Genomic DNA, 26,380 nt, shown 5'->3' with positions numbered 1-26,380 from the left:
AAACAAAACTGTGAGGGCCTGGTTGGGGCCTAAAGCGGACAATATCATGTTACAGCAGAGTTGAGCTAGGGATGTGGTGGGGGCCCGGGCCGGGATGTGACACTTACCACTACAACAAATTATCATATTCATGTTATTCAAAATATATATTTCCATGCGTAAAGCCGCCTTGTTCTGCGTGAGCGGAGCCCGCCTTGTTCTGAGATGTCAAAATATATTTTTCCATGTAGGTGTCTGTATTGTTTGCATGCCAGAAGCCCTCCCATTTTTGCATCCACTAAGCTCGTGTCATTTTGGCATGCACGGGGCAAACCTTGTTTTCTGTGTGTAGAGTTGGTCTCGATTTGTGCGACGTATCTCACCTCGTTTTTCGTGCGCAAAGCTCACATTGTTTTGCATGTCAAAAACCGCCCTATTTTCTGTTAGTGAAGGCCGCCTTATTTTGCTTCGAATGGTTCGCCTCGTTTTGCGTGAGCTAAGTCTGCTTCGTTTTCTATGTGTTGAGCCAACCTAACACCCATGTTTTTTTGACAAAAATGCAAATTTTTTTTATTTTTGCAAAATATTTTTCCTGAGCATTAAGTTAAACTTTTTTTAAGGAATTTGGAGGCAGTTTTACGGTTTTTTGAGTAACAAATATATATTTAGTAGAATATTTAAGCCGAAAACTAAAAAAATATAGTAGAAAGGTCTAGAACATTGTTGGATGGGGGTCTACATTCAAGAATCTCAACGAAAATCCCACCTTCATTTTCAAAACTTCACAGTGAGGCGAAGGTGAAAACAAATAGATTGAACGGTGATTTATATACGAATTTGCAAAACGGACTAAAAACTATGATTGTTAATCCACGTTTCTTTGTAAAAAAACTGCAAATTTTTTATATTCTAGAAATATTTTCTGCATTAAGGAAAATTTTATAATGTATTTGGAAGTGGATTTACAATTTATTGAGCAACAACTGTATATTTAGTAGAATATTTAAGCTGAAAAGTAAAAGAAAAAAAATAAGTGAAAAATCTAGAGATGTTAAGATGTATATTTGGTGTTTATTTTTTTATTTTATTTTTTCAAATTAGAGATGTTAAAATCACCTGCAAGTGAGGCTTAAACAAAAAAATAGCAAATTTTGTTTTGTTAAATAGTCTTTTAACCTTATTTGGTTGACAATGAGAGTTCTATTAACATATAGTTTAGATTTAAATAAAAGAAAAATTAACAAAGAAAATAGGTTCAAATATCTTTAAATTTAAGTTTTAAATCATTGATTACAAGTGTTTAAATACAAACTATAAATCATGGGACTTTTTGGCACTCGTAAGAATTTGAATTATTTTTGTTTATTTTTCTTTTATTTCTCTTATCACTACAACAAACTATCATATTCATGTTCTTCAAAATATTTTTTTTTGTGCGTCGAGCCACCTCATTTTATAAGCACCCATAAGTTTGCCTCATTCTGCGTGCGTGGAGCGCGCCTCGTTCTGTGTACCTGGGTTCGCCTCGTTCTGCATGTGAGGTGTCCGCATCGTTTTGCATACCAGAACTCGCCCTTTTTTGCGACCACAAAGCCCTCGTCTTTTTGGTGTGCATGGAGCCATCCATGTTTTTTCATGCGCAGGGCTGGCCTCGATTTGTGTGATGTATCCCACCTCATTTTCTGTGTGTAGAGCTCATCTCGTTTTGCATGCCAGAAGCCTGCCTCTTTTTCTGTGAGAGAAGCCCAGGTTATTTTGCTTCCGATGATTCACCTCTTTTTGCATGAACTGAGTCTACTTCATTTTGCGTGCATTGAGCCCGCCTCTTACCCTTGTTTTTTTACAAAAATGTGAATTTTTTATTTTTGCAAAATATTTTGCTTGAGCATTAAGTTAAACTTTTTAAGGAATTTGGAAGCAGTTTTACGGTTTATTAAGCAACAAATGTATATTTAGTGAAATATTTAAGCCGAAAACTAAAAAAAAAAAGTGAAAAATATATTAGGAGGCCCATAACATTGTCAGATGGGGTTCTACACTCAAGAATCTCAACGAAAATCTCACCTTAACTTCACAGTGGGGCGAGGGTGAAAATACATAGATTGAACGGTGATTTATGTACGAATTTGCAAAACCGACTGAAAATCATAAGTGTGACATCCCACATCGCCTAGGGGAGTGATCCTTATATGTATATTCCCATCTCTACCTAGCACGAGGCCTTTTGGGAGCTCACTGGCTTCGGGTTCCGTAGGAACTCCGAAGTTAAGCGAGAAGGGGGCTAGAGCAATCCCATGATGGGTGACCTATTGGGAAGTTGCTCATGAGTTCCCAAAAACAAAACCGTGAGGGAATGGTAAGCCCAAAGCGGACAATATCGTGCTACAGTGGTGGAGCGGGCCCGAGAAGTGATCCGTCCCAGGCGGGGATGTGACAGTAAGTGTTAATCCACATTTTTTGTAAAAAATGTAAATTTTTTATATTCACGAAATATTTTCTGCTAGTATTAAGGAAATCTTTATAATGTATTTGAAAGCGAACTTACGAGTTATTAAACAACAAGTAAGCCATCAAACGGGTCGTGTTTGTCATGTTTGTGTCGTTTTCATGTAACACCCGTTATCTTAATGGGTCGTGTCACACCCATTATCTTAACGAGTTCTTAACAGGTCGGGTCATTTTACACAACAAGTTAAATGACTTGACCCGTTATGACCCATTAACGAAATTTTTTTTTCCTTTCTAAATTTGCACATACCACATTACCACATAAATATTATTCGAGACAAAAAAACACATTTGTCGTTAAGTACTACATTTACATACTCCAAAATAAGAGTCTAATAAAAAAATAAAAAAAACATTAATACACTACTAGTCTACTACAAAATATCAAATGTGCATAGATGTGCAAAATGAGATTCAAGATTGAGATTTGAGAGTTTAGTGAGAGAAAGAGAGATAAAGTAGCTGCTTCAATTCGAGCCTTCGACTTCGATAATGAGAGAGAGAGTCTAATTTATCTTTTAGGGTTGATAAAAACATTGGACAACTGAGATTAAATCTTAGCCAATCCAACGGTAGGGATTTAACCTCACAAACGTGAGACTAAATTCTATTACTTTTAACTATATTATTTTTTTCAGTTGTATAAAATTATTAAATTAATATTTTTCTTATCGGTACAACGGATTTTTGATGTGTATACTTAGATCCACACGTTATCTTAATTCAAATTTTTAGGGTCGGATCGGGTTCAGATTTTCTATATTTTATCCAGCCGTAGTTTTACCCGCTAGGGTTTTGGGGCTTTGTCCAATTGAAATTGATCAATCATCGGCACCCCAAATGGCTGCACTCTACAAATTGAAGTCCCTGAGATTTGGTTATTCGCAATCTTCCTGTATAGTTGCTTCCACAACTCAACGGTTTGTCTCTGGAGATCCACAACCCTCACTTTTTCCTCTTCAAAATCTGCTACTCTGCAGACATTTCACCTCAGAAATCCAACCCAAATTCTCAGTTAATTACCTCATAAACTCATGTGGGGTGTCACCAAAAAATGCAATTTCAGCATCCAAGAGAGTGAAGCTACGATCGCCGGAAAGAGCAGACGCCGTTCTGACCGTTCTCAGAAACCATGGACTCTCTGAAACCCAGATCACAAACATCGTCAGGAATCGCTCAGAAGTTCTTCAATTGGATCCTGAGGAAACCCTTTTGCCGAAGCTTGAGTTTTTCAGGTCTATTGGAGTTTCAAGGCAGGATCTTGCAATAACTCTGTCATACATTCCGCAGCTTTTGACCACAAGCTTGGAAAATCGGATTGTACCCACTTTTAATTTCCTAAGTAGTCTTCTTTCTGAGAAAAATGTCGCATCTGTGTTGAAGCACGGCTCATGGATCTTCGTGGAAGGCCACTCCAAGAAGGTGGAGCCGAAAATTCGGATTTTGAGAGAATTAGGTATGCCCCAATTCTGCATTTCTCGGTTGATAGCTTATTATCCATGCACTTTAATGCTAAAGCCTGAAGAGTTTTGTCAAGTTGTGGGGGAGGTTAAGAAAATGGGTTTTGACTTGGGAAAAGTAACTTTTCTGACGGCAATGCGTGCATTGTGTGGTAAAAGTAAGGTTAGATGCAATAGAAATCAAGAAGTTTATAAGAGTTGGGGTTGGTCGGAGGATGATGCTCTCACTGCTTTCAGGAAGAACCCGCAGTGTATGATTACGTCGGAGGAGAAAATAATGCAAGTAATGGATTTTTTAGTGAACAAGATGGGATGGCGGTCAACTGCAATTGCCAAATACCCAATAGTCGTCTGTTACAGTTTGGAAAAGAGAATTATCCCGAGGTGTTCAGTTGTTAAAGTTTTGTTGGCGAAAGGATTGATAAAGGAAATCGATAATGTGAGTTTGAGTACTCTGTTGACCCCTGCGGAGGAAGGCTTCTTGGAGAAGTTTGTGGCCAGATATATAGATGAAGTACCTCAGTTATTGAGTGTGTACCAAGGAAAAGTTGAACTCCAGGATGTCTGATGTTCGTAGGTCAAAAGAAGTTGAAGTCCAGCATTAATGATTTTGATACGTTGAAGCGACATCACCCCTGTTAGTTTTAGCCCCTGTATGATTGTAACTCAGAAAATGTGTTCTTAGAAAGTTTAATTTGTCCAACGTGTTGCTCAAAATTTCTTCATTCTTCTACTCCATGGTCTAACTGCTTTGGGTTATACATATATGTGCTTTCACATGAATGACCTGCTTGAGTTGGCATCCTCTTCGTGGTGTCATAAAACTCTCTTGCTGTTTGTGGCTCCCGAATTTAATTTTCCTTGAATATTGTTTTGTAGAAATGTGCAACATACCCCGTTTATCAGGGTTCATACCTTGTGCATTTTTCAGGTTATTAGATGTCAATGGCTTTCAGTCCCTAAATATATGAGTGCTTTTGCTTGGTGATTGGATTCCCCAGGGATCAACAAACCTAACTCTGACTTGTACCAGTAGCTTTGACATTTTGCATGTAGTCAAATACTAGAGATATAAATACAACGGCATGCCCTGTATTCCTTCACTGTATCATTGTGATTTGCTTTTGAAGCTTATCAGTGAATCGTGAGACCATAAGGAATTAAGGATTGAGGGTGCGATTTCCATAACGCTTGTGTTATTTAAAAATGAAAATTAAGCTTTCACAAAATCTGTACTGCAGATTCATTAGAGTTATAGTGCAGGTTCATTTGGCAATTGCCATCTGCGTAGTTAAGTGAACCAATTTCTATGTGCAGTGGTCTGATACCAATGACAGTGCCCGTTCTACCTTAAGTGCTCAATGTGTCCGGAAATGATTTCTATTGCATAATCGAGGGAAGGGAACAACATCGCAACTCTTCAGACTGTTGCATTGCACAAGGAAATCAGGTATGTACTGACTGAAACTGAAGCTGATCATCAACTGTTGATGCCATCATCTGGAGTTTTTTATATAACTTCTGCTAAATTTGATGCATATTAGAATTTATATTTACTACTTGTTGATCTTGTAGGCACAGAGCGCTTGGACAGAAGGTTTCCGCATTCGGCCTGAAGGGAGAGATATACTGGCGTTCATTTCCACTCTTTATTTTTCTTCTTTTGCCATTTACACGACCAGGTTTGAGCTGTTCAGTTGGTGCAATTGCAGCCTGAGAAACATATGAATGATTAAACCGTCTCCAAATTTAATGAACTCTTTTAATGATGATCTTTAGATGATGATGGAAAAAAAAGCTCGGATTATAAAGTTTTATACAATAGAATGATTTTACATCATGATTGAAGGATGAACGACTCCTTATGATTTGTGAAATGTCGGTGAGCAGCATAGGAACTGAACTCCAACATAGGCTGTTGTTTTGTTTTGTTTTAGGTAGTTTGTTGGATGCTTGGATGACCCTGTTCAACCTGGCTTGTATATACTGGTATCCTAATACATGTATGAAAACATGTTTATGTATATTTGCATATTGGTTTCCAAGCTTATTGAATTTAAAGTAATGAACTAGAGATGAGTGGTATTCTTAAATCATCTTAGGGCTCGTTTGGAAGTGTTTAAAATGATTGAAAACACTTTTGGTAAATGTTTGTGAAACCAATCATTAATAAAAATCCAAATGGATTCTGAAAAGCATTTGACGTGCTTTCTACGAGAAGCACATATCTGGTGCTTCTTCCAAAAGCATGCTTATTTCAAAAGTGCTTTCAATTATTTTAAAAGTTCTTTCAAAAGAGATGTTAGACTCAGATAATTGTATTCGTAGATACAAGAGTAAGGCAACAGGCCTTTTCTCTGACCCCTCTCTCCCTCACAAACACACACTTACCTTGCCTTTTGGTTAATCCAGCCCCAATTGTGACAATGTGGCAACTTTTTATTCGACAGCCCAACAAATCCGACCACGTACTTGAATGGTATAGTCACCGGCAATGTTTATCTTATTCAAATTGGTACATTGTTTTTCTTTCTTTTGTCCAAAATGATAACAATCATTCCTCCTGTGGCCAAATCAAAACTAAGGTAAATATTATAGTCAGTCGCCAACACGTGCATGAGATAATTCTGATCATTAATCTAATGCAGACTCAACATTCATCAAAAACGACGATCAGCACACGCCTACTGCGCAACTAACATTAACACTTCTCACTCAAGTTTATATTGAAAACTGAAAATTGCACTTGAAGAATTCGTGGAAGAAGTCCCTTATATATTACTATAGCATTAATCGATAAAAAAAAAAAGATAATTACAGAGAGATCTATTACTAACTATAAAATTTAAATTTGATCATAGCTTCTGAGCACATCCAGCTCAAACTGCAGCATTAATTGATAAAAAAAATAGATAATTACAGAGAGATCTATTACTAACTATAAAATTTAAATTTGATCATAGCTTCTGAGCACTTCCAGCTCAAACTGCCCAGAAAATGGTTCAAACAAAGAATCCGAAGCCCAATTCGGAAACTCGTAAAAGGAATTCGGGAAAGGAAGCTGAGGCAGCAGCACGTAATCATCCACAACCTTCAACTGCTGCTCATGAGAATCCTTATGAACATTTTGTTGATGATGCTGGCCACTGTTATTTGTTTCCATAAAACGCTCCGCATCGGAGTGTCTTCCGGTGAGCTCCTGGACAAGTGCCCTAAACTCAGAGGCACTGGTCTTAACTTTCATAGGGCTTGATATGTAGACAACTTTGACACCACCCTTTGATCTGCTTCGCTTGCTTTGCTTCGGGCTCTTCACGTTCACACCGGGCACGTCCATCGCCTTTCGAAACTTAAAACGAATTACAGAGATGATAAGATCCTCGACGGATTCCCGAAGTTATATATCAAACAGTTTCAACTGTCGAGTTCAGAAAAATGTGTACAAAAAGTGAGCGTGAATTGTGATGACCTAGCTTTGCCCTAGGGTTACTTATATATAATGTACGGACAAAGACTTTTGGTTTTGGGGTCTCGCGGGTGAGGTTCTAGGAAGAAGAGGATGGAGGAAAAGGGGAAGAGTTTGATTGATGAAATGGAATTGGAAAAATGCAAAGTATCGAAGATTCCTTACGAGAGATACACACACACACACACATACATGGCCCGCATGCTTACAGATATTAAACATCTGGTGACGCATGATGTTACGAATTCGCTCACGTATCAGAACGCACGAATATTAGTTTATGGTATAGTCTAAATATAAACCCTTAGTGCATAAGTTTTATACTATATATGAATAAGGGTTTGATTGATTGAGACTGAGATTCAATGTAATAAAGCAACTCAGAAAGTCTTGGATAAAACTCACGTGCGCAGCCTCCTATGACTTCAATTACATATTGGTTTCGTGGAAGATGAAATTTTAAGACGTAGCTGCAATGGATTGGCCGAACAGAGTGGGGCCGGCTTGTGGAAATGTGGTGGGTTGAGACTTCGGTTTCTTTATCGGTTTGTCTTGAGTAATTATTTAGCACATGATGTGGAAAATTGATGTGGAAAGTGGTTTGTTTCTAATCCTTATTAAAGAAGATGTTAATTGATTTTAAAGTAAGATTCCCTTCTTTGTGAGTGTCGGGGAAGGAATGTCTATTGTATGTACGTAGCTTTATCCTTTTTTTTGGAGAGAATGGATGCCTATTGTATGTACGTAATTTTATCATTGTTTTTACAAAGAGATTGTTTCTACGATCCAAACGCATGACCTTTGATCCCAAAAGAAACATTTGATAAAGATATTGTACTCTTTGTTAAAGATGACAATTGATTTTCATCAATAAAAAAAGAGAAAATTTGATAAAGATAGTATACTCTTTAATTTAATATTTATAGTATATGAATCATATTATATTACCAACAAGAGATAATTATACAGATTTCTAGTTTTGTGAAGTTGACTAGATGTGCTCTTTTAGATTAAAGTTTGAGTTTCTCTCCCCATTTTTAGAATAATTTAGAATAAAACATTGCTTGTGTACAAATAAAAAACTACCCCATATAGGAGTGCATAAGGCATACAGAGAGAGAGAGCGAAAGATCTTTACTTGTTGGTTCCTATCGTGATTCCTTGTGCTTCGATTCAATGACTTCTCAAGGTTAGTACTCTTAGTATGCATATTATAAAAGATTTACATCTGTTTCCGCAATTTATAATTTAGAATAAAATACAAAATAAAACACTAATTATAATTATCTCATAATCATTATTAAAAAGGATTATCATACAAGTTTTGATAACTCCTAACATTGACAAATGAGATCGACTAATATGAAAGTATGTGGTGCTAAAGGATATTACCATGGGGACACCTTAATCTCAAGTCGTATGTCTTCATCGGACAAAACACTTATTTTTGGGCCACAAGGAAAAAGGGAAGTTTCTGCCTAGGTTCATGACCCCTAATATCCAACGGCAAGCAATGTATTTACAATTTAATATAACAAAAATATAGTAACAAGTTTGTCGGGCGCGCTTTCTTTTTCTTTTCCTTATCTTATGATGTAAATTTTACCGTACACAATTATGCATGTGTTCTGAGAAGCTAATGAGGCGGTGGAGAATTTTTCTATTAGATATTAATAGAAAATTATTATTGACATTCTAAAAATCTAATTGTACACTTCTTATAAGTGTATTTTTTTCTTCTTTTAAATATAAAAGTTCAACGTTTTGGAATACCAATAATAAATCTCTATCAATATTGTTACTTACGTATTTTAATTTAATCTCTATCAATATTGTTGCTTACGTATTTTGATTTTGTAATTCTGCAAATGCAAAAAGAAGAGAAGAGGATCCTCCTTTGTACTATAAATAATCAAACCTTAGGATTAGAAGAGGATCCTCCTTTGTACTGTAAATAATCAAACCTTACGTTACCAACATAATACTATCTAGAAGCCTGTTTATTTGTGCCTTTCTAGAACTTTGTTAATATATTTAAAAAGTTTCTTTTTGGATCTTTCTACAATTTTTATAGTATATTTAAAAAATTTCTCTTTATATCTTGTTCAACTTTTTGTTTAGTTTTATGGGTCAATTTTGTTATTTTACTTGGATTTTTATCACTTAAAAATTTTCATTAAGATTGGCATAACTACTTAATTTGGTTTTTGACAAGAAATATCAATAGAAGTGGTTCCTAAGTTTGTACACAATAAATCATTTTGGTCATTCCATAAAAAATATGCCAATGTCCTTGTTAAATTGTCGCGTGAACGACCACGTGATTACCTTTCTAAGAGTATTTTTGTCAAACTAACCTCTCTACTTAAGGCTTATTGATGCTTCAGTTAGAAGATGTGATTATGGTACAGAGGTTCAGGGCCCAAGGGGGTAGAGGAAGACCTATGAAGACTTTGGAAGAGACTCTAAGAAAAGACTTAGAGTACTTGGATCTAACAGAAGATGTGACACAGAACCAAGCGCAATGACATTCTATGATTCATACAGCCAACCCACTTAGTGGGAAAAAGCTTTGTTGTTGTTGTTGTTATTGTTGTTGTAACCTCTCTACTTAACGAGGACATTGGCAAGTTTTTCACGGAATGACCAAAATAATTTACAGCTGACAAACTCAAGGATCAATTTTATCGATTTACATCGTCAAGGACCAAAGTGCGAGTTATGTCAATCTCATGGATCATTTTGGTTAGAAAAACCTTTTATACAAAAGCAAGAGTATGAGTTCACAATTAGTGAAAATTATGCCAATCTCAAATGGATAAGTGATTAATTTTAGTACATGATTTATGATTTTGTTACTAATTAGTGTTGTATCCGGCATATGTAAATGAGAAATTCCAAATTTTATTCACAAGAATAACGAGAACTTATAATCTTTTTGTTGAACTAGATTTCAAATCTCACACATTATATGACCTAACTTAATCCCATTCTTTTGACTGAAATATTTCATTTCCTAAATAAATAAAAGAAACACATTAATAAAATTTGATTGTGCACATGATGCTGACTTTTAGAAATGAAATGGTTTTGGCTTTGGATGAACATCCTTTGGGTTAGGCTTGACCTTCGAGAAAGTTGCGTCGTTGTGCAAGTTATCTCCCAAGTTCAGCGTCAAGCGTCAACTGTCAAGCGTCAACCACCTATCCATTTATGTATTCAATACTCCTTTTTTAATTTTTTTTCCTTTAAAAAAAAAAAAAAAGGACTACTTGATGATCACTACAATTTATTTTTTGAAGGTCAAAAAGATTCACAAAGACATTTCAGTCTCTTTTAACCATTATTGTGCGATTTACTAGTGTTAAGAATTGAACTCAAAACGTGTCATGTAAAATACGAGCCTAGAAATCATCCCTAACTACTAAGCCACCTCGTGGTGGTTATTCTGATCCCAATCACACTAACACCAAATATACTTAAAATGGTGAATTGTTTCTAAATAAATTTTACAATTTTTCCTAGTCTTACTACATAGTATTGAGTCGTTCGAAAAAGTGACAGTTAATTTTTACACATGAAGATATAAAGAATCTTTAAAGCAGTTAGATCTTATATAAAATATGTACTACTGAATGGTATGTAACATTGTAACTAGACCTTGTTTTCGTCAAAAAAATTGTAAAACTATTATTATTTTCAACAATGAAAAGACAAAAAAATTTAGTACTGTATTCTAATATTCATTTGTACTTGTAAGTATAAATTTAATTTAGAATCTTAAGAATAGTTCAATACTAATTTATTATGTCTACCCTTGTTTAATGTAAGGAAAATTAAAGAAAATGGTTTGAAAATTTTGAGTTTTAATGATAAGGACAAAATAAAGAGTAAAGTGAATAGTATCAGGATTGAATTTTTAGTGTAAAAATGTGATTTTTCATTAAAATGAATAGTATCGGAAGCTCTTCGTTAAAGCCCCTTTTAATGCATCGTCTCTTGGGCCAAAAACAATAGAGTGGAGAATAGAGAAGAAAGGAAAATACTATTTATACACCAATTTTTACCTCACATATTCTTGTTAATTTTTATTCATTAATTTTTTTCGATTCATTCGCTTTGATAGCCGAAATTAAAAGAAGTATGTGAGAATTAAAAATAAATGTGTGAAAAACACTACACAAAAGAAATTGAATTAATCTCTTGTGCAACTAAGAGACATCGGCTGGATTCCAGCCGTGACGTGCTACGCTGATTACCGTGCAAAAACAGTGCATCTGCATCCTCTAGAAAACAAAATTTTTAGCATACCGACATGTCAAATCAGATTTCGACCGACTGTGGTCCCTTTTGTTTTGGTACGGAGGTACATCAAATGTATATACAATGTACTTAGACTCATAAACAATGTACCTACGTGTATTTCCATGAAAATGTAACCTGCGTTTATAAGGAGCTTGTGAGTCGAGCGGCTAAGAGCGTTAATCTCTGCACTTGAGGTTCTAAGATGGTTAAGAGCGTTAATCCATGCACTTTAGGTTCTAGGGTCCGGTTCCATCCCCCATTATCTATTGTACAGAAAAAATCAATATGCAAAATCTAGCAACATACATCAAAACAAGAAATCACATAAACTAGCCTACTTTGCAGATGTTGGTTAGAGGGTCAGCAGATAATGTGCTCGTTTCCTTGCACCCATGTTTCCAACAACGATCTCGCCTATCCAGGATCGTTACACAAAACTAGTTGACAGATAACCGTGGAAAACTTCTGCCCCTGCGGAGCGAGAATAACTGAGCCACAGGGCCATGTTCTTTACAATCAATTGCTGTAAATAGCAGAGAACTGGAATGTCAAAAACCTTCATGTTTGATGTGAAGTAGCAGCCAAAACCATCATGCATTTCATAATCCAAAATTCATTTCGAAAACTCGGTCACAAATTACAATTACATAAACACCATAATCCTATAAATATTAACAGTAATAAGCATTACAGGAGACCCTACGATGACTAGAATGCGGGTAGAAAATTACAGAATTACAGAATTAGCGCTAACGATACAATTTCTACAGCTACAGCATCAGGAACAATCGATAACAGAAGATTTGTAATGAGAACCCAGTAATCCCGGTGCTGTACTAGAGAAAGTCAATTGCTATTCAGATGCCTTGCAGGCCACAACTTTACCAAGCAGTTTGGGAACATTTCACTCTCTTGGGCGGGCAAGCCAGAGAGAACTCAGAGCACGTAGCCGTGAGAAATAATCATGTATAGCCAAAAGTGCACGAGCTGACTGGCGGGTTGTCAAGATACGGTGCATTTGTTGCAGTGTTTGTTGCCGCAAATTGTCAGCCTGATATTATTAGCCAATGAACAGATTAGGCACTTCAAAAGTTATAAGAACAAGAAGGTGCATACACGAAAAACAGGAAAAATGAATATTAAGATTTTGTTATCTTTCATGCTCTTTCCTTTTTGGCTAGGCCTCATGAGTATATCGAATTTTGTAAAAGAATAGCATATTTTACCAAATAAACATTTAGGTGTGTTAAAACAAATTCATGCCTACAGTATTACACTCGTAACACAGTCCGAAACAATGACAAAAGAGGTTTTGGCAGGTTGGTGGATAATCTAAAAAAATTCTTCATAAACCCCAATCGCATTAGCTTGTAGAATAAAAATGATAGCCATGTACATTTCAAATGATACATATTTCAGAGATCCAACTAAATATCAAACTGTTTTAGCACCCTCACATTTCAGAAAGAAGTTGAGAGGCGGGATCGGGCAATGGGGTAATTGGCTTTTGTCCCATTTTATTCTTTGATGTACAGTTTCGCAAGGATGATTACTATACGTGTGATGCTACAGTACAGACTACACAAACGAATAAACGATAAAGCACTATAATGCATTACCTGACGGATAAACCCCTCAAGGGTCCCAAGCTTTCCCATTGCCATGGCCATTTGACCCATGTAGTTAGCTACATTTCCTGAGTTACCTGAGGAGCCAAGAGATCCACTGGACAAGGTCTCAGCTAAAGATTGTTGCAATGCATCCATCCCTTGGGATAACGCATCTTCTGCCTGTTGGGAGGACTGCTGCAAGTTGTTAATCCCAACCAACTGCTGCTCCGTCAGAGGCTCCAACTGAGTAACAAGAAGCTGCACATAAACTCATTCATTTTAATTTTATCAAAGGGATTAAGACCAAAAACGTCATATAGAAAACAAATTCATGATCCTAGGTATAAAAGAAAAAAAATGATCGAGGAAATGGGCAGAGCATGATTTGACAAAACCCAAGGAGATGATTTTTCCTTAAGAGATGGAATACCCATTTTCCTTAACTTTCTTCCATTTTCCTCAAGAGATGATTTCTTGAAAGTTAAGGAAAATGGGTATTCCATCTCTTATTTTGGTGATTTGGTCAATTTCTTCCATCTCTTATATGAGTGACAGATTAGTATTCAAGAAAGAAATCTGAAACCCGAAAAATGGGTAGAAATGATGTCTTCAACTAGAGCCTTATGAATCTGCCCTATATGACATCAAGAAATGATAAGTTGCTTCACCTTCAAGAGCTCAGATGAACGAAAACCTCCAAGCCACAAGAAACACCTCTCAGCAGGTGTTTTCCACATACCAGACAACAAATGGAATACATCGGCTTTAGCTGCTGTGCCCTTCAGCTTAAAGATCTCATCATAGTGCGCCAAGATTCCATCTACAATAATACGAAGCTCTGCATCACTTGCATGAGAGTTTACTGCTGATCTCAGTTCATTAATTTGCCGATTCTGCTCTTCCAGCCACCGTCCATATTCTACATTGAATGTCATGGCCCCTGCAAGGAGATACAGTGAACAAGATAACCTACCTCATCCACTGGAACTAAATTAAGAGAAGAGGACCAAATTAAATAACAAGATAAAACTTTAACTTTTTTCCTAAGCCTGTCTGCATGCAAATAAACATATTTGCACCAAAAATGCCTATTTTGAAAAATTTAAACAGAACATATGTCAATCACACCAACTTTAATACTGCTGGATGCAACTGAAAGAATTCCGTATTCTACTTCAAAAGTATCTGAAAAATAGATAAGTAAATTTCATCCATGGAATACGTTTACGATCATAACATTACCATTATTTTCCTTAACTTTCTTAAGACCAAATCACCAAAATCTAGAGCTCGTAAACTGGAATACTACCCTTTCATGCATGTGAGGATTTGCTTCTCTCATGCAAGTGGAAAAGTTATATCTTTGAAACTAAAAGATGGTGATGAAGGAACTGCAGAGAAGAAAGTGGGGAGCAGTTTACAGTAACTTTATAAGTACTGGAGGAGTTTGCAGTCAGATCAAACGGAAGAATCTAATGTAACCATCTGAAACATGATGACATAAAATTATCAATTATAAAGCACCTCGATAAAAATAATTACAGTACAAGGGAAGCTTTTTAAAATACTTTCTCAACAACGCCATAGAAACTTAAATCTAATTAATCCCAAAGTAACTTTGCATCCTCCTCATTGTCCTTAAAGAACCTCCTATCTCTTCCAGCCAAACATTCCACATAAGAGCCAAAACAGCATATCTCCAAGGGGTGAGCATCATTTGCTAGCCCCTCAACTAAAACAACCTCCCTGACATAAATGAAAACAGCGTCTCAGACACACTCACACCATTTTTAACGCCTCTCAGATATGCCTAGTAAAAAGAAAATGAACAAAAATGTGGTCAGTCTTCTTCCCTTGCATTCATATAACACAATTTAACATGGCGATCAGTAATCTAGGGCCCTCTTTGGATCCTGTAATAAATATCTATTCTCTCATTTACCAGCAGCCATGTGCAAGTTTGCACCTTTGCTGGGTCATCAGCCTTCCATATCAACTTAAATGACTTAGGGGAGGATCTGGTTGATTGTTGACCAATTTACAGAAAGAAAAAAAAAGATTTACTACAAAAGCTACTAAATGAGTAACCGACCATGGCCTTTCATTAAAGTGATTTGGATGCAAGGAGACACTGTTTAGAGAAGAAGACAATGCAGTACATTTGTGGACCTCTCTCACCCAAATTTCTTCAGAATTTTAAATCACAATAGATAATGCCGACTGAAGAAAAAGAAGAGAAATATGTTGCAGTTGAAAGAAACCTGGCAGAAGTTATAAAATAAGGATTGGAAAGACAGTAAACGCTCCCAAATGTCTTTCCAAAATCTGACTTCATTTCCATTGCCCACAACAAATATTTTTTGTTTGGTGAACTTACCCACAACAAATTTCACTCTAGAAGAAAAGAAGAATAACCCTGAAAAAAAATATTGGATGGATTTAAATCAAACAATATAATGTTGTCGGTTTGGTTCTTTCCCTGAAAACTTAGACAGATATATGATCTGCCAAGAATAAAAATCTGATTGCTATTAGATTCCAGAGCTTATCAGTGGGGAAATCAGGAACCTCCCACCAGCGTATCTAAAACAACCTTGTCGCTAACTACTACAACAGACGAGTATCACTGTCAGCCTGTCAGGCACTATACCAGGGCCATGTACTGCATTAATACACTCAGTCCATGTTCACTGATGCAACCAGCATAAATAACTACCATTAATCCAATACACCGAATCAAGCATGCCACTCTTCATCATCAACAACTCCTTAACCAATTCAACCTCTGTACCGGACGCAAACATTCAAGAATGCCCCTAAAAATTGCTACCAAAATCTCCTGATTGTGTTTGTCGACAATGACAACTGATATATATATATATATATATATATAGAGAGAGAGAGAGAGAGAGAGAGAGAGTCTCTTCGTCATCAACTCCTCAACCAATTTGACCTCGATACTGTACACAGACAATTACAACCGAGAGAGAGAGAGAGAGGTAGTTTCCTTTCCTCTATTTCCACAAGAACATTATCATGTGGATCAGAGAGAGACAGAGAGAGGGAAGAGGTAGTTTCCTTCCTTATTTCCACTAGAACATTATCATGTGGGTGAGCTACTCATGGCATATAGCATATCAACACAATCTTTCTCCTGAGTATAATTGTTTCATACAAATAGGTATCAAGGAACCATTGATTCAAAATCATGTCAATTTGACTACAAATTTAAATTGATCGACAGTTTATCCCACAATTACCAGGAGCTGGTCTCCCTTACTTCAATGATAATTTTCAAAATTAAAACCTAAGGAAAGAAGGAATACCATTTCCACTATTTGAATGGGCAGCATCTCCTGAGTTAGAAATGAAGATTCCCTGAAAAAATAACAAAATAACTTTCGGAAAGATGCAAGATTAAACCCAACATAGAGGTCATCTACAGAGAATCTAAGGCTCTGAATGCATTAGATTTTACAATAGTACAGAAATAATTGCTTTAACCTGCTGTCTGGCTCGCTGGAGCTCTTGCTCTAGTTGAGTCAACTTCAGACGACTACTCTCCAGCTGCTGAACATATGCCTGCAGTAAACAAGAATAGATACAACTCATTTAAGACTTACAAAAAACTGGGCATGCAATGTCATAATGGCTTACTGACCAAACATAAATATGCAGATCTATGCATTTCCTTCTTTTTTTCGTTTTTCATTTTACAATTTTTTAATAAGAGAAACTATGCTTACGAGAGGATAAAGTAACAAAAAATTTTCAGAAAAGGCAACCTAAAACAGGAGATCCAGTGAAAAAGCTTCCACTCTCACAAAAATAAATATATAACAAGCAGAATGCCAGACATTGACTCATTATCCATTGACTACTTATCACACCTACATTGTAGCATTCCTTTGAATGGTTAAGGGGTAATAATTGCTCATCTAGCATCCAAGCTCAAACCACACAACAATTTTGTTAGCAGGGGATCCAGGACAGACCTGGGCTTACCGATTCCCAGGCCAGACCTAAAATCCCAGCTTAAGAAAATCTCACAATCGAAATATACCAACAGATCTAGGCTCTAGCTGTAAGAGACAGATCAAGTATGAAAGTGGTTTTGCCCCCCAAAAAAAAGTAGGAAGGTGGTCCACCTGTGGCAGTACCAAGCTGAAAGTACTACTTAAGAAGACCTTTTGGCATTCGCAGGACAAGAGAGAAACTAATGTTAACAATATATCAAGGTGAAATGAGAGTTAGGGATCCTACTACACTCAAATGGGAAATGATAGTACCAAACCCCTTGAATTACATCAACTGTAACATGCATACAAAGATGTGCTTTGAGCCAATCAACTGCGTGTAATCTGCAATTTGACCAATGTTGGTTTATCGTGTATTTCATTATAGTTCTATGATTTAGAGTATCATTTCCTATTTGATCCCTTGAATTCCATATTTGAATTGTTGCACATGTGCACTGTAAACTAGAAGTTGAGCTTTAAACCAACAAGCTTTTCCTAGATGAGGTTAAACTTTGGAGTATGCTGTTAGGCTATGATGAATTAAAGTCACTAGAACTGTAACAGATTAGATAGGCTAGGCCAGGTTAAGCTTATCTTTGCTCGCAGCTATAGTTTATAGTAATGTACGCCAGAACCCGTTTTCCAGAACTTAGTTCCGCATTCAGCTCCTGATTACTTATTGAAATAAAACGAGTAGAAGAAAGCAAAGCTTTAAAGATGTGTGGAGCAAAGACTTTTAACCAGGAAACGTAAACAAGGAAAATGAAGAAATGGTGACCAGTTGTAAGAAAAGTTGAAATCCACAATCTCAAAAAGTGCTCATTATGAAAAAAATTGAATTAAAATTTATAACGTTACACTAAAATGTTAGGAAATCATGCCAGAAAAGGAAACCAACAAAAATAGACAAATAGGTAGGAAAATGAAAAATCCACATGAGCATCAAAATTATCAGACTTTTCTATCACCATCAGCTGACTTTGGTTAACAACAAAGCTAGGACGAGGAGTAGCTGATAGGCTTATCGTATTAGACCTGACATGCACTATTGTGTAACCCATTGTCTATCCTATTGTTTCTCAAACAACTAAGGATATAAATATACTAAATAGGTGGAAATGTGGGCTGCCATCGAACTTATATTCTGAATATCCCATTTCCATTAAAATCGCAACCATGTTTTTGAGCAGTCATCGCTGCCATTAGGACTAACAAAAGTAAAGCTATAAAGATATCAAGGCATACTGCAGCAGAAATTTAATTGAGCAAATGAATAAAGATAACGAACTTAAAGAAAGTGAAATATGGCCTACTTTCTTCCTCAGCCGACTTTTTCTCGCAGCCTCACGATTTTGAGCCAGCCTACGAAGAGTCTGCAAAATGCAATCAAACAAATGAGCATCTTACCCTTGCTATTCAACTCACATATCATCGATTTCCTATACATCACCTTCTGATCTTTTGGATCTTTCGATTTGTCACTGGAATCAGAAGCCACAGGAGCAATGGCATATTGGTCTCTGTCAAACTGCACATACAGAGTGATCAAAATGTCAGATGGGCAACAAATACTAGTTAACATCTAACTCAGCAAAATGGCTATTGACCTCAAGCATAACAAAATGATTCTTAATAGTTGGTATTACCAAAACTTTGAGGGAGCGAGAGAGAGAGAGAGGGAAGGAAGGAGGGAGGGAGGGGGAGAGAGTACCCTTTGATTCTTATCATCTGTATCCACATCTGTAGAGATATCAGTCCTAGGACTGCCATCAGCCATGGCGGATTCTGCCAACTTCTCAATACCACTATTTGATACAGAACCAGCAAAAAGGATGACCCTTTTGCGATTCCAACCCTCTGATGGCGGCTGAAACTTGTTTGGTATCGACCAAATGAGCAAAAACGTAGAAAGAGGAGAAAAAAATCTACACCCAGAAAGTAAACAAAGAAACTCAATTCAGGAAAAACCCAAAAGGGAAACTTCATTACTCGAAGTAGAAACGAAATTGAAGGGGAAAAGGAGCTAACTTTGAAACCTTGCGGCGGCGATCAGGAGGAGGAAGCGACTGCTCCGCCACCACTTTACTCTTCTGGGGTGATGGAGGTTGAATTCAACACAGTATCTGCTGCATCAACAACGCATGTCCTAAAAACTTTGACTCAGTAGAGACACTGGGGGGGCTCCACCCACTTTCCACTTGAGGGAGAATAAAATTTGGTCTTTCCCAGAGAGCCAAAAAAGAAAAAAGGAAAAAAAAGAGAAGAATTATAGTAATAATTCATATATTATGGCAAAACCAAAAACATATTTTTAAATTAATTTTCTTGGGGGTGCTTTTAAGAAGGGAACCCCCTAATTTGGTACTTGAATTTGTCAGTATTTTTATAAATATAATGATCAATTTCTCCAAAAGGGAATACATTGAATTTTTTTTATTTGAGCAATATTTTGATTTAGACAATTTATAAATGGAAGCTGATATTTTCATATAATTTTAGTTTATCATACATTTTTTTTTAATTTTATGAGTACATCGTTTATAATTTCTCACACTTGTTTATTTCATTTCTAACCAACAAATTAATTAATCAACTAAAAACAACGAACATAATTAAACAAAATGTTTGAAAGCCTAAGAAATTTGTGTATTTATAATTTCCCCTACAATTTTGACAAATAGTCACCAAAATCTTCATACAATTTATTATAAAAAAAATTAATTAAGAACTAATGCACATATTAAAGAAGACATTTTGAATAACATCCAAGAGATCCCCAATTTAAAAAGATTTCAACAAAACATAAAATGTTGATTTGGCCAAATTAATAGTCACCATAGTGGTAAATTTGGGAGGAACGAGATATGTACAAGAATAAGCATGGAAACACATCCAAATCTTGAAATCATTGACACCAAAACTCAAAGGACTGAGATAAGCAAAACCAAATAAACTTCATACCTGATGTAAAAGTCAAATACTTCACGAATTGGCATCTGAGAAATTTCACACACAAAAATTGCAATATAATAAACATGAGGATACTTTTTGACAACAAGCAGCGTCGAGCTCTGAATAAAACTAACAATGAACCAACTAGTGTCTATCCAAACATGTTTTTTGCTTAATAACATTAACGAAGCTACCATAAACAGCAAGGTAGACCTAGAAGAAGTTGAAGACATACCAACACAGAAAATACTCACCAAAATACACTCACAAATAATCGTACTAAAAAGGCACTTCGTGACAGAAATACTAAACCGAAAAACAAATCTAGGGAAATCCATGAACAGAGGAAGGATGAAGGCTATCAAGATGGAGATAGGGATTGCATATACCCCAAGACAAAGCAAGGGGTCGGCGGTTATGAATCTTTTAGATCTAGAGCTTTGATAGGGAGAATGAGATAGCAGTTAGGGTTTTCTATATAAGGTATCCATATTGATCATTGGGAATTATTGTTACTACTTTAAAGTAATTTTTTTAAGGGGACAACTGGTGGCAAGTCATGGTTATTCACCCCCTTTCGGGGCCCGGGAACACTCACAGAGACATTTCAGCCTCCCCCTGGCCACAAGTCTAGCTTCCACACTAGCATTGGGTTTAGAACCCAAGACCTCCAATTCTTAATTTGAAGGAAGTCTCGAAATCCGCCATTTATCACTGGGCCACCAACTCGTGGTTACTTTTAAAGTAATATCTTGCATTGTTTCACGGAAAAATGTAAGTAGAAAAGAGTCATCAATGACTTTTTAACAAGCATCAATAATAGTTTCTCACAACTCAAAACTTGTATATTAGCACTTTAAAATAATTATCTGGCTTCTTCTTTTTTTTTTTTTTTTTTTTTTTACGACAAAATAAAGTAGAAATGAGTGTCAAGTGAATTATTAGAAAGTACTAATAATGGCTTTGTAACATCTCACATCGTCCAGGGAAGTGGATCCTATAAGCCTTATATGTATATTCTCATCTCTACCTAACACGAGGCCTTTTGGGAGTTCATTGGTTTTGGGTTCCGTAGGAACTCCGAAGTTAAGTGAGTATCGCGCGAGAGCAATCCCAGAATGTGTGACCCACTGGAAAGTTCTCGTGTGAATTCCCAGAAACAAAACTGTGAGGGCGTGGTCGGGGCCCAAAGCGGACAATATCGTGCTACAGTGGAGTCGAGCCCGGGTTGTGGTGGGGGCCCGGGCCGGGATGTGACAGGCTTCCCCTTAACTCAAAACTCATATATTAAAATCTATTGTGATGCCACTTAGTACTACGGTCCAGTGGTATTCCTCTTCACTTGTAAGTGATAGGTCTTATGCTCAATTCTTGCAAAAAGTGAATTTGAACCACATTATTGCTAACTCATTGTGAGGCTAAACCCGCCTCCTTTTCTTTAATGTAAATAATATCATTTATTAAAAAAAATTATATAGTACAAATCATCTAAGGCTCAAAGTATATATCCCTAGCATCATCAATCCGGAAAAGTGGGGATAACACTCACACTCATTAATGACCATTAGATTAGTTTTGTTTAATTAATTTAGACATGAATTTCAAAATTTAAACTATTGTAACAACAATTCAAAATGTTAAGCATGACTCATACTTTACGAGATGAGCAAAGATGCATTGAGTGATATTGGATATCGTTACTTTTATTTTCAATATCAAAATTTTGATAAATCTCTCAATTTGAATCTCACTTTTATTTCGATATATAAGAAAAACAACCAAGAATGTGACACTTTCATTAAACTATGATTGTGAAAAGTCTATTATTCAATATTCACCAACAAATATCGCAAAAATATTTGAGCAAAAACAAAAAAAAACCACAAAAATATGTGAACCAAACCCACTTGGTATTTGCATTGATGACGATGGAAAACGTTACAGGAAGAGCTTTGCATACGTAGTTTCCAAAAGAAAGAAAGAAAGGGGCAAAAAAAAAAAAAAAAAAAAAAAAAAAAAAAAAAAGGAACTTTGCATACGTTACGTTTGAATACTTGCCGCAATCTCTAGACGTCTTCTTCTGTAAGAAAAATTAAAAAGTAAATAAATAAAAAAATGGGTACATTCCCCAGGTCAATTAAATAAATTTTTAATTGATTTATTTTTTCTTTCTAAAGTTGATTGGTTTGACATTTTCTGTTGATTTGTTTATTTGCTTTCCCTGAAATCCGTGTCAGTTTCAGTACAGCCAAATCTTCGCTGATAACGCACCAGTTGAGCCCATCCGAAAGACATCTCATCGGATTTTTTTTTGTGGGGATTTTGAAGATTTTTTAATTATATCCATTTATTGTATATAATATTGTTAATTTTTGTCAGATACTTTTTATATTTAATTTTAAATAAAAAAATATACAATGATTTATAACCGCACGATATACGATAAACAAATATGATTTGAGGATCCTCGAGATCCCTGTCGGAGATCCTCACAAAGAGAATCCGACGAGGATCCTCACTCCAACCGAGATGCACAAAATATTGTTGTGGTATATGGCTTATTTATAAATACTTTTAAAATAAGTAAAATCGTTTTTTAAAATAATTTTAGAACTTATCTTTAGTAAAAGTTTAAATAAATCTTGAAAAAACACTTAAATGTTTTCCGAGAGAAGCATATAACAGGACGTTTACATAGGCAAATAACGAAGAAACTAACAAAAATAAAATAATAGCTTCACAGATTATTTCAGAATTTTCTACCGGTTGTATGAAATTGAAATAAAATAATAGCTAAATGTTTTAAAAGCTATATGAGGTTGCAATTGTACCCAAACTTAAGGGAGTATAATGTAATTTAGGGTAGTGCTATCTACACCCATTTTTACTTCTCACACACCTCTCAATGTTCGGCCGTCAGATCGAATGAATAAAAGAAAATCAATAGGCAAAATTTATGTAGTATAATATTTGCTACTTAGTACTACGGTTTAGTGATATTCCTCTTGTAAAATAAGAGTCTTAGGTTCGATTCTTACCAAAGACGAACTTGAACCACATTATTGCTAGCTCATTGTAAAGCTTAGCTCACTCCTTCATCACCTTAGTGTAGATAACATTGTTTGTAAAAAAAAAAATATATATATATATATATATATATATATATATATATATATATATATATATATATATATATATAGAAATGCTCTCTGAGTTACTTGACAACCAAAAAATGCACAATCACCCATTGTTAATTTTGATATCAAAAGGTGAAGAATACATGCGCTCTTAGTGTCATAGTCTCAAATTCTTGATATCAATTCAAAATTGCATGACCATATGAATGGGAGTCGCAAATTCACCTAAACCATTAATCCTTGATCACCAGGTGACTAAGATAACGAGACTCTTAAATTCAATTCGATTCGAGTACATTGTATAAGTTTCTTATCAAAATGTTTGGCTGGAAAAAAAGGGGAAACCTCCCAACAAATAAGGCATGCAGAAAAGATTATAAACTTGGAGAAATGCTCTCAAAAGAACCTCACAGCATAAAAAATAAACAACAGAACAATAAGCTACAATGCTCATCCAATGACATAACTGTATCTTGTTTCTTCATTTGTCAAAACATTAATGACTTCTTAAACAACAGCAATTGAGGTATGAACCATGACCTTAACAATCTATATCCAACAGAAAGATGCAAAAAAATTGTCAAGTACACCTTTATTTAACAGCCCTGAAACCAAAGTCCCACGGAAGCACAATCCAGGGAACAGCGGAGATTCAAAAATAATTGCTCTTATAAAAATCTTTGAGAAAAGCAGAGGCCCCCTGATCTTTGGTGCCCAAATCCTGCACAAGCCCTTGGTGACCAACCACGTACTGGCCAATGATGTGGTGTCGCTGCTTTGCATGCTCGGTGATGTTATTCAACTCTTCCATTGCCTTGAAGAGCAGCATATCGATGACCTGCATTTCCATACCATCCACAAAATGAGACTTGTTTTTACAAGTCAAAATCAAATTAACATGAAGCGTGTCAGCAAGTAGGTATATAGTAATGAAATTCCTGGTTATACCTTCCACAATTCTGATTTCGTACCTAATAGACACAACTTGATATACAACCAACTCACTAGAAATTCTTCGCAATTTATTCAACACATATAATTTGCATATTACCGAGCAATGTCAAAGTGCATCACACGAATGACTGATTTCATTCAATTGTTTCACTCAATGAAAGCTTTGTTTTTAGCCTAATATAATCATTTCCACAAACATATAGAGATGCAAACTGTGTGAAGTTTGCTACAGAGAAACAAAACACCACACAAATGATAACTTAACCGCAAGAAGGAATAGCTGAAAAAAAGTTACAGAAAGGATTTATCTTCACAAATTTTCAAAGCCTAATTACCTATACATGTGTATTGCAATCCAATGTGTGGGGTTTACCCACAAATTCCTGCTTATATTACAACAGATCACATAAATTGATTGCTGCTAAAAATGAGAAATCCTTACCATATTGAATCCCGAAAAGAAATCTAACCATTATATGTTTTCAGTTCCAATATCCCCACAAATTAAAAGATTTAAGATGTTAGGACGTAGGACAACATATATTCAAAATGATTCTCCCTTGTTTAGGATGTAAGTTAACTAGTATCCCAGTTATACTCCGATAATGTCCTCAACGTGCTCCCTCCACTACCACTATCGAGCCCAAAACAGTGAAACTTAATATAAATGTGGAAGTTTTACAAAGGTTCGAGCTTGCATCTTCTAAAGTCCTCAATGTGTGACCTCCCATTACCACTATAGATCCCAACAAAGTGAAACTTAACATGAATATGAAAGTTTCGCAAAGGTTCGAGCTTGCATCTTCTGCTCCGATACCATGTTAAGATTTTTCGATTAACCACTATTTCCGAAAAGCTCAGCTACTTCTACGTGGAAATTTTGACACCAACAGAAAATGCAGCATCTAAAATCAGTCCTATTCGACGCGATCCTTGACCTTCTGCCCAAATTTATGTAAATACTAAGCAGAAAAATTCAATACCAAATACAAGATTGGAAGACTGTACTGTATTCAAAAATCCCCAATTTGATTGCAAAATGAAGGTTTATCGTCGGCGAAATATGAAATTCCAGACATTTTACTCCTTGTTCGAAATTTCAGATGATTAAAACGGCAGCGTATCGTATAATTTGAAGATATAGAGAGAGGGAGAAGGGGACCTTAGGGTTAGTGACGGAGGCGTTCTTGCGGATCTCGGAGGCGACGGCGGAGCGGAGGTGAGAGGGCGCAACGACGTCGTCGAGGTTGTAGATGTCCATGATGGTGGGGATGGATCTGCAGGCGGCCCTGAAGAAGTCGAAGACTCGGTGCCTGGCTTCGTCCAGAGACGCCGAGTTCGGTGGCACCTTCACTGCCCGCTGAATAAACGACATTTCTTCCTCCGAAAACTCAAAACTCGACTCACTGAGTTCTTCCGCCTCGCTCTACTCGCCCCAATGGCTATGTTAACTTGTCACTCGCCCAATTCTGGTCTACCTGGGAAGGTTATCAATGTGGTGACCACGAGCCAAACGGAGTCGTTTCACCTGATTTTTTGCTTCTCTCATTTTGGTCCCATGTTTCACTTTCACCTGCCATTTGTTGTTGTTAGTTACTCTCTTTTTTGAAAATTATTTTTTTAAAGAATAATAAACAGGCACTATTTTTAACACATATTGTATTAAATTTTGGCTGTTTATTTTGTTTGATTTATCAAATTTGATCGTCAGAAGTTAATAGCATGTATGAGTTTTTTCGGCCCTCGAAAGACTAAATTTCTATAACGAAACCACCCGTTAGTTCCATTTTTAAAGGAAAAAAACCCCTTAGACAACTGTTAGGAACAATATGTCTTGCACATCGAGAGTAGTAAACAACGAAATACAAAGAGTAATGCTAGACAAATTAAATTTGTAGATTACATTTTGTAAACTAAATGATGTATATCACTACTAAGAAATAAGAGCGTTAATAAACAATTAAGTAATAATTCAATCATCAACTTCTAT

At 35.9% G+C, this 26,380-nt stretch overlaps 4 protein-coding genes across 6 annotated transcripts; 1 reads left to right on the top strand and 3 right to left on the bottom strand.

The window, feature by feature from the left end:
- Positions 1 to 3,229: 3,229 nt before the first annotated feature.
- On the top strand, positions 3,230 to 7,688 carry LOC137735482 (transcription termination factor MTERF6, chloroplastic/mitochondrial-like). 2 transcript variants are annotated; one of them, XM_068474915.1, is made up of 3 exons: positions 3,230 to 4,584; positions 5,265 to 5,397; positions 5,523 to 7,688. In XM_068474915.1, the coding sequence occupies exon 1, from the start codon at positions 3,328 to 3,330 to the stop codon at positions 4,513 to 4,515; it is 1,188 nt and encodes a 395-aa protein (XP_068331016.1). In that variant the 5' UTR covers positions 3,230 to 3,327; the 3' UTR covers positions 4,516 to 4,584; positions 5,265 to 5,397; positions 5,523 to 7,688. The 2 variants fall into 2 exon arrangements, with proteins under 2 accessions (XP_068331016.1, XP_068331015.1); XM_068474914.1 differs by having other exon boundaries at positions 3,230 to 4,600.
- On the bottom strand, positions 6,793 to 7,284 carry LOC137733548 (uncharacterized). Its single transcript, XM_068472687.1, has 2 exons — positions 6,922 to 7,284; positions 6,793 to 6,831 (listed from the first exon to the last, which is right to left on the bottom strand). The coding sequence occupies exons 1-2, from the start codon at positions 7,282 to 7,284 to the stop codon at positions 6,793 to 6,795; spliced, it is 402 nt and encodes a 133-aa protein (XP_068328788.1).
- A 4,597-nt stretch (positions 7,689 to 12,285) lies between the features above and the next one.
- Positions 12,286 to 19,558, bottom strand: LOC137735229 (transcription factor TGA2.2-like). Of its 2 annotated transcripts, none has more exons than XM_068474637.1 (9): positions 19,376 to 19,558; positions 19,059 to 19,272; positions 18,798 to 18,875; positions 18,661 to 18,720; positions 16,833 to 16,910; positions 16,655 to 16,706; positions 13,997 to 14,268; positions 13,338 to 13,586; positions 12,286 to 12,769 (listed from the first exon to the last, which is right to left on the bottom strand). In XM_068474637.1, exons 2-9 carry the CDS (start codon positions 19,122 to 19,124, stop codon positions 12,623 to 12,625), a joined length of 1,002 nt encoding a protein of 333 aa, XP_068330738.1. In that variant the 5' UTR covers positions 19,125 to 19,272; positions 19,376 to 19,558; the 3' UTR covers positions 12,286 to 12,622. The 2 variants fall into 2 exon arrangements, with proteins under 2 accessions (XP_068330738.1, XP_068330739.1); XM_068474638.1 differs by having other exon boundaries at positions 19,384 to 19,558.
- A 4,315-nt stretch (positions 19,559 to 23,873) lies between these two features.
- Positions 23,874 to 25,866, bottom strand: LOC137733789 (NADH dehydrogenase [ubiquinone] 1 alpha subcomplex subunit 6-like). The gene is made up of 2 exons (XM_068472974.1): positions 25,553 to 25,866; positions 23,874 to 24,274 (listed from the first exon to the last, which is right to left on the bottom strand). The coding sequence occupies exons 1-2, from the start codon at positions 25,763 to 25,765 to the stop codon at positions 24,089 to 24,091; spliced, it is 399 nt and encodes a 132-aa protein (XP_068329075.1). The 5' UTR covers positions 25,766 to 25,866; the 3' UTR covers positions 23,874 to 24,088.
- Between the last annotated feature and the right edge of the window lie 514 nt (positions 25,867 to 26,380).

The sequence above is a fragment of the Pyrus communis genome, chromosome 5 (genome assembly GCF_963583255.1).
Source record: "Pyrus communis chromosome 5, drPyrComm1.1, whole genome shotgun sequence".
Taxonomy (NCBI): domain Eukaryota; kingdom Viridiplantae; phylum Streptophyta; class Magnoliopsida; order Rosales; family Rosaceae; genus Pyrus; species Pyrus communis.
The sequence above is the reverse complement of the archived record's forward strand: the minus strand, read 5'-3'. Positions and strand labels throughout refer to the sequence as shown.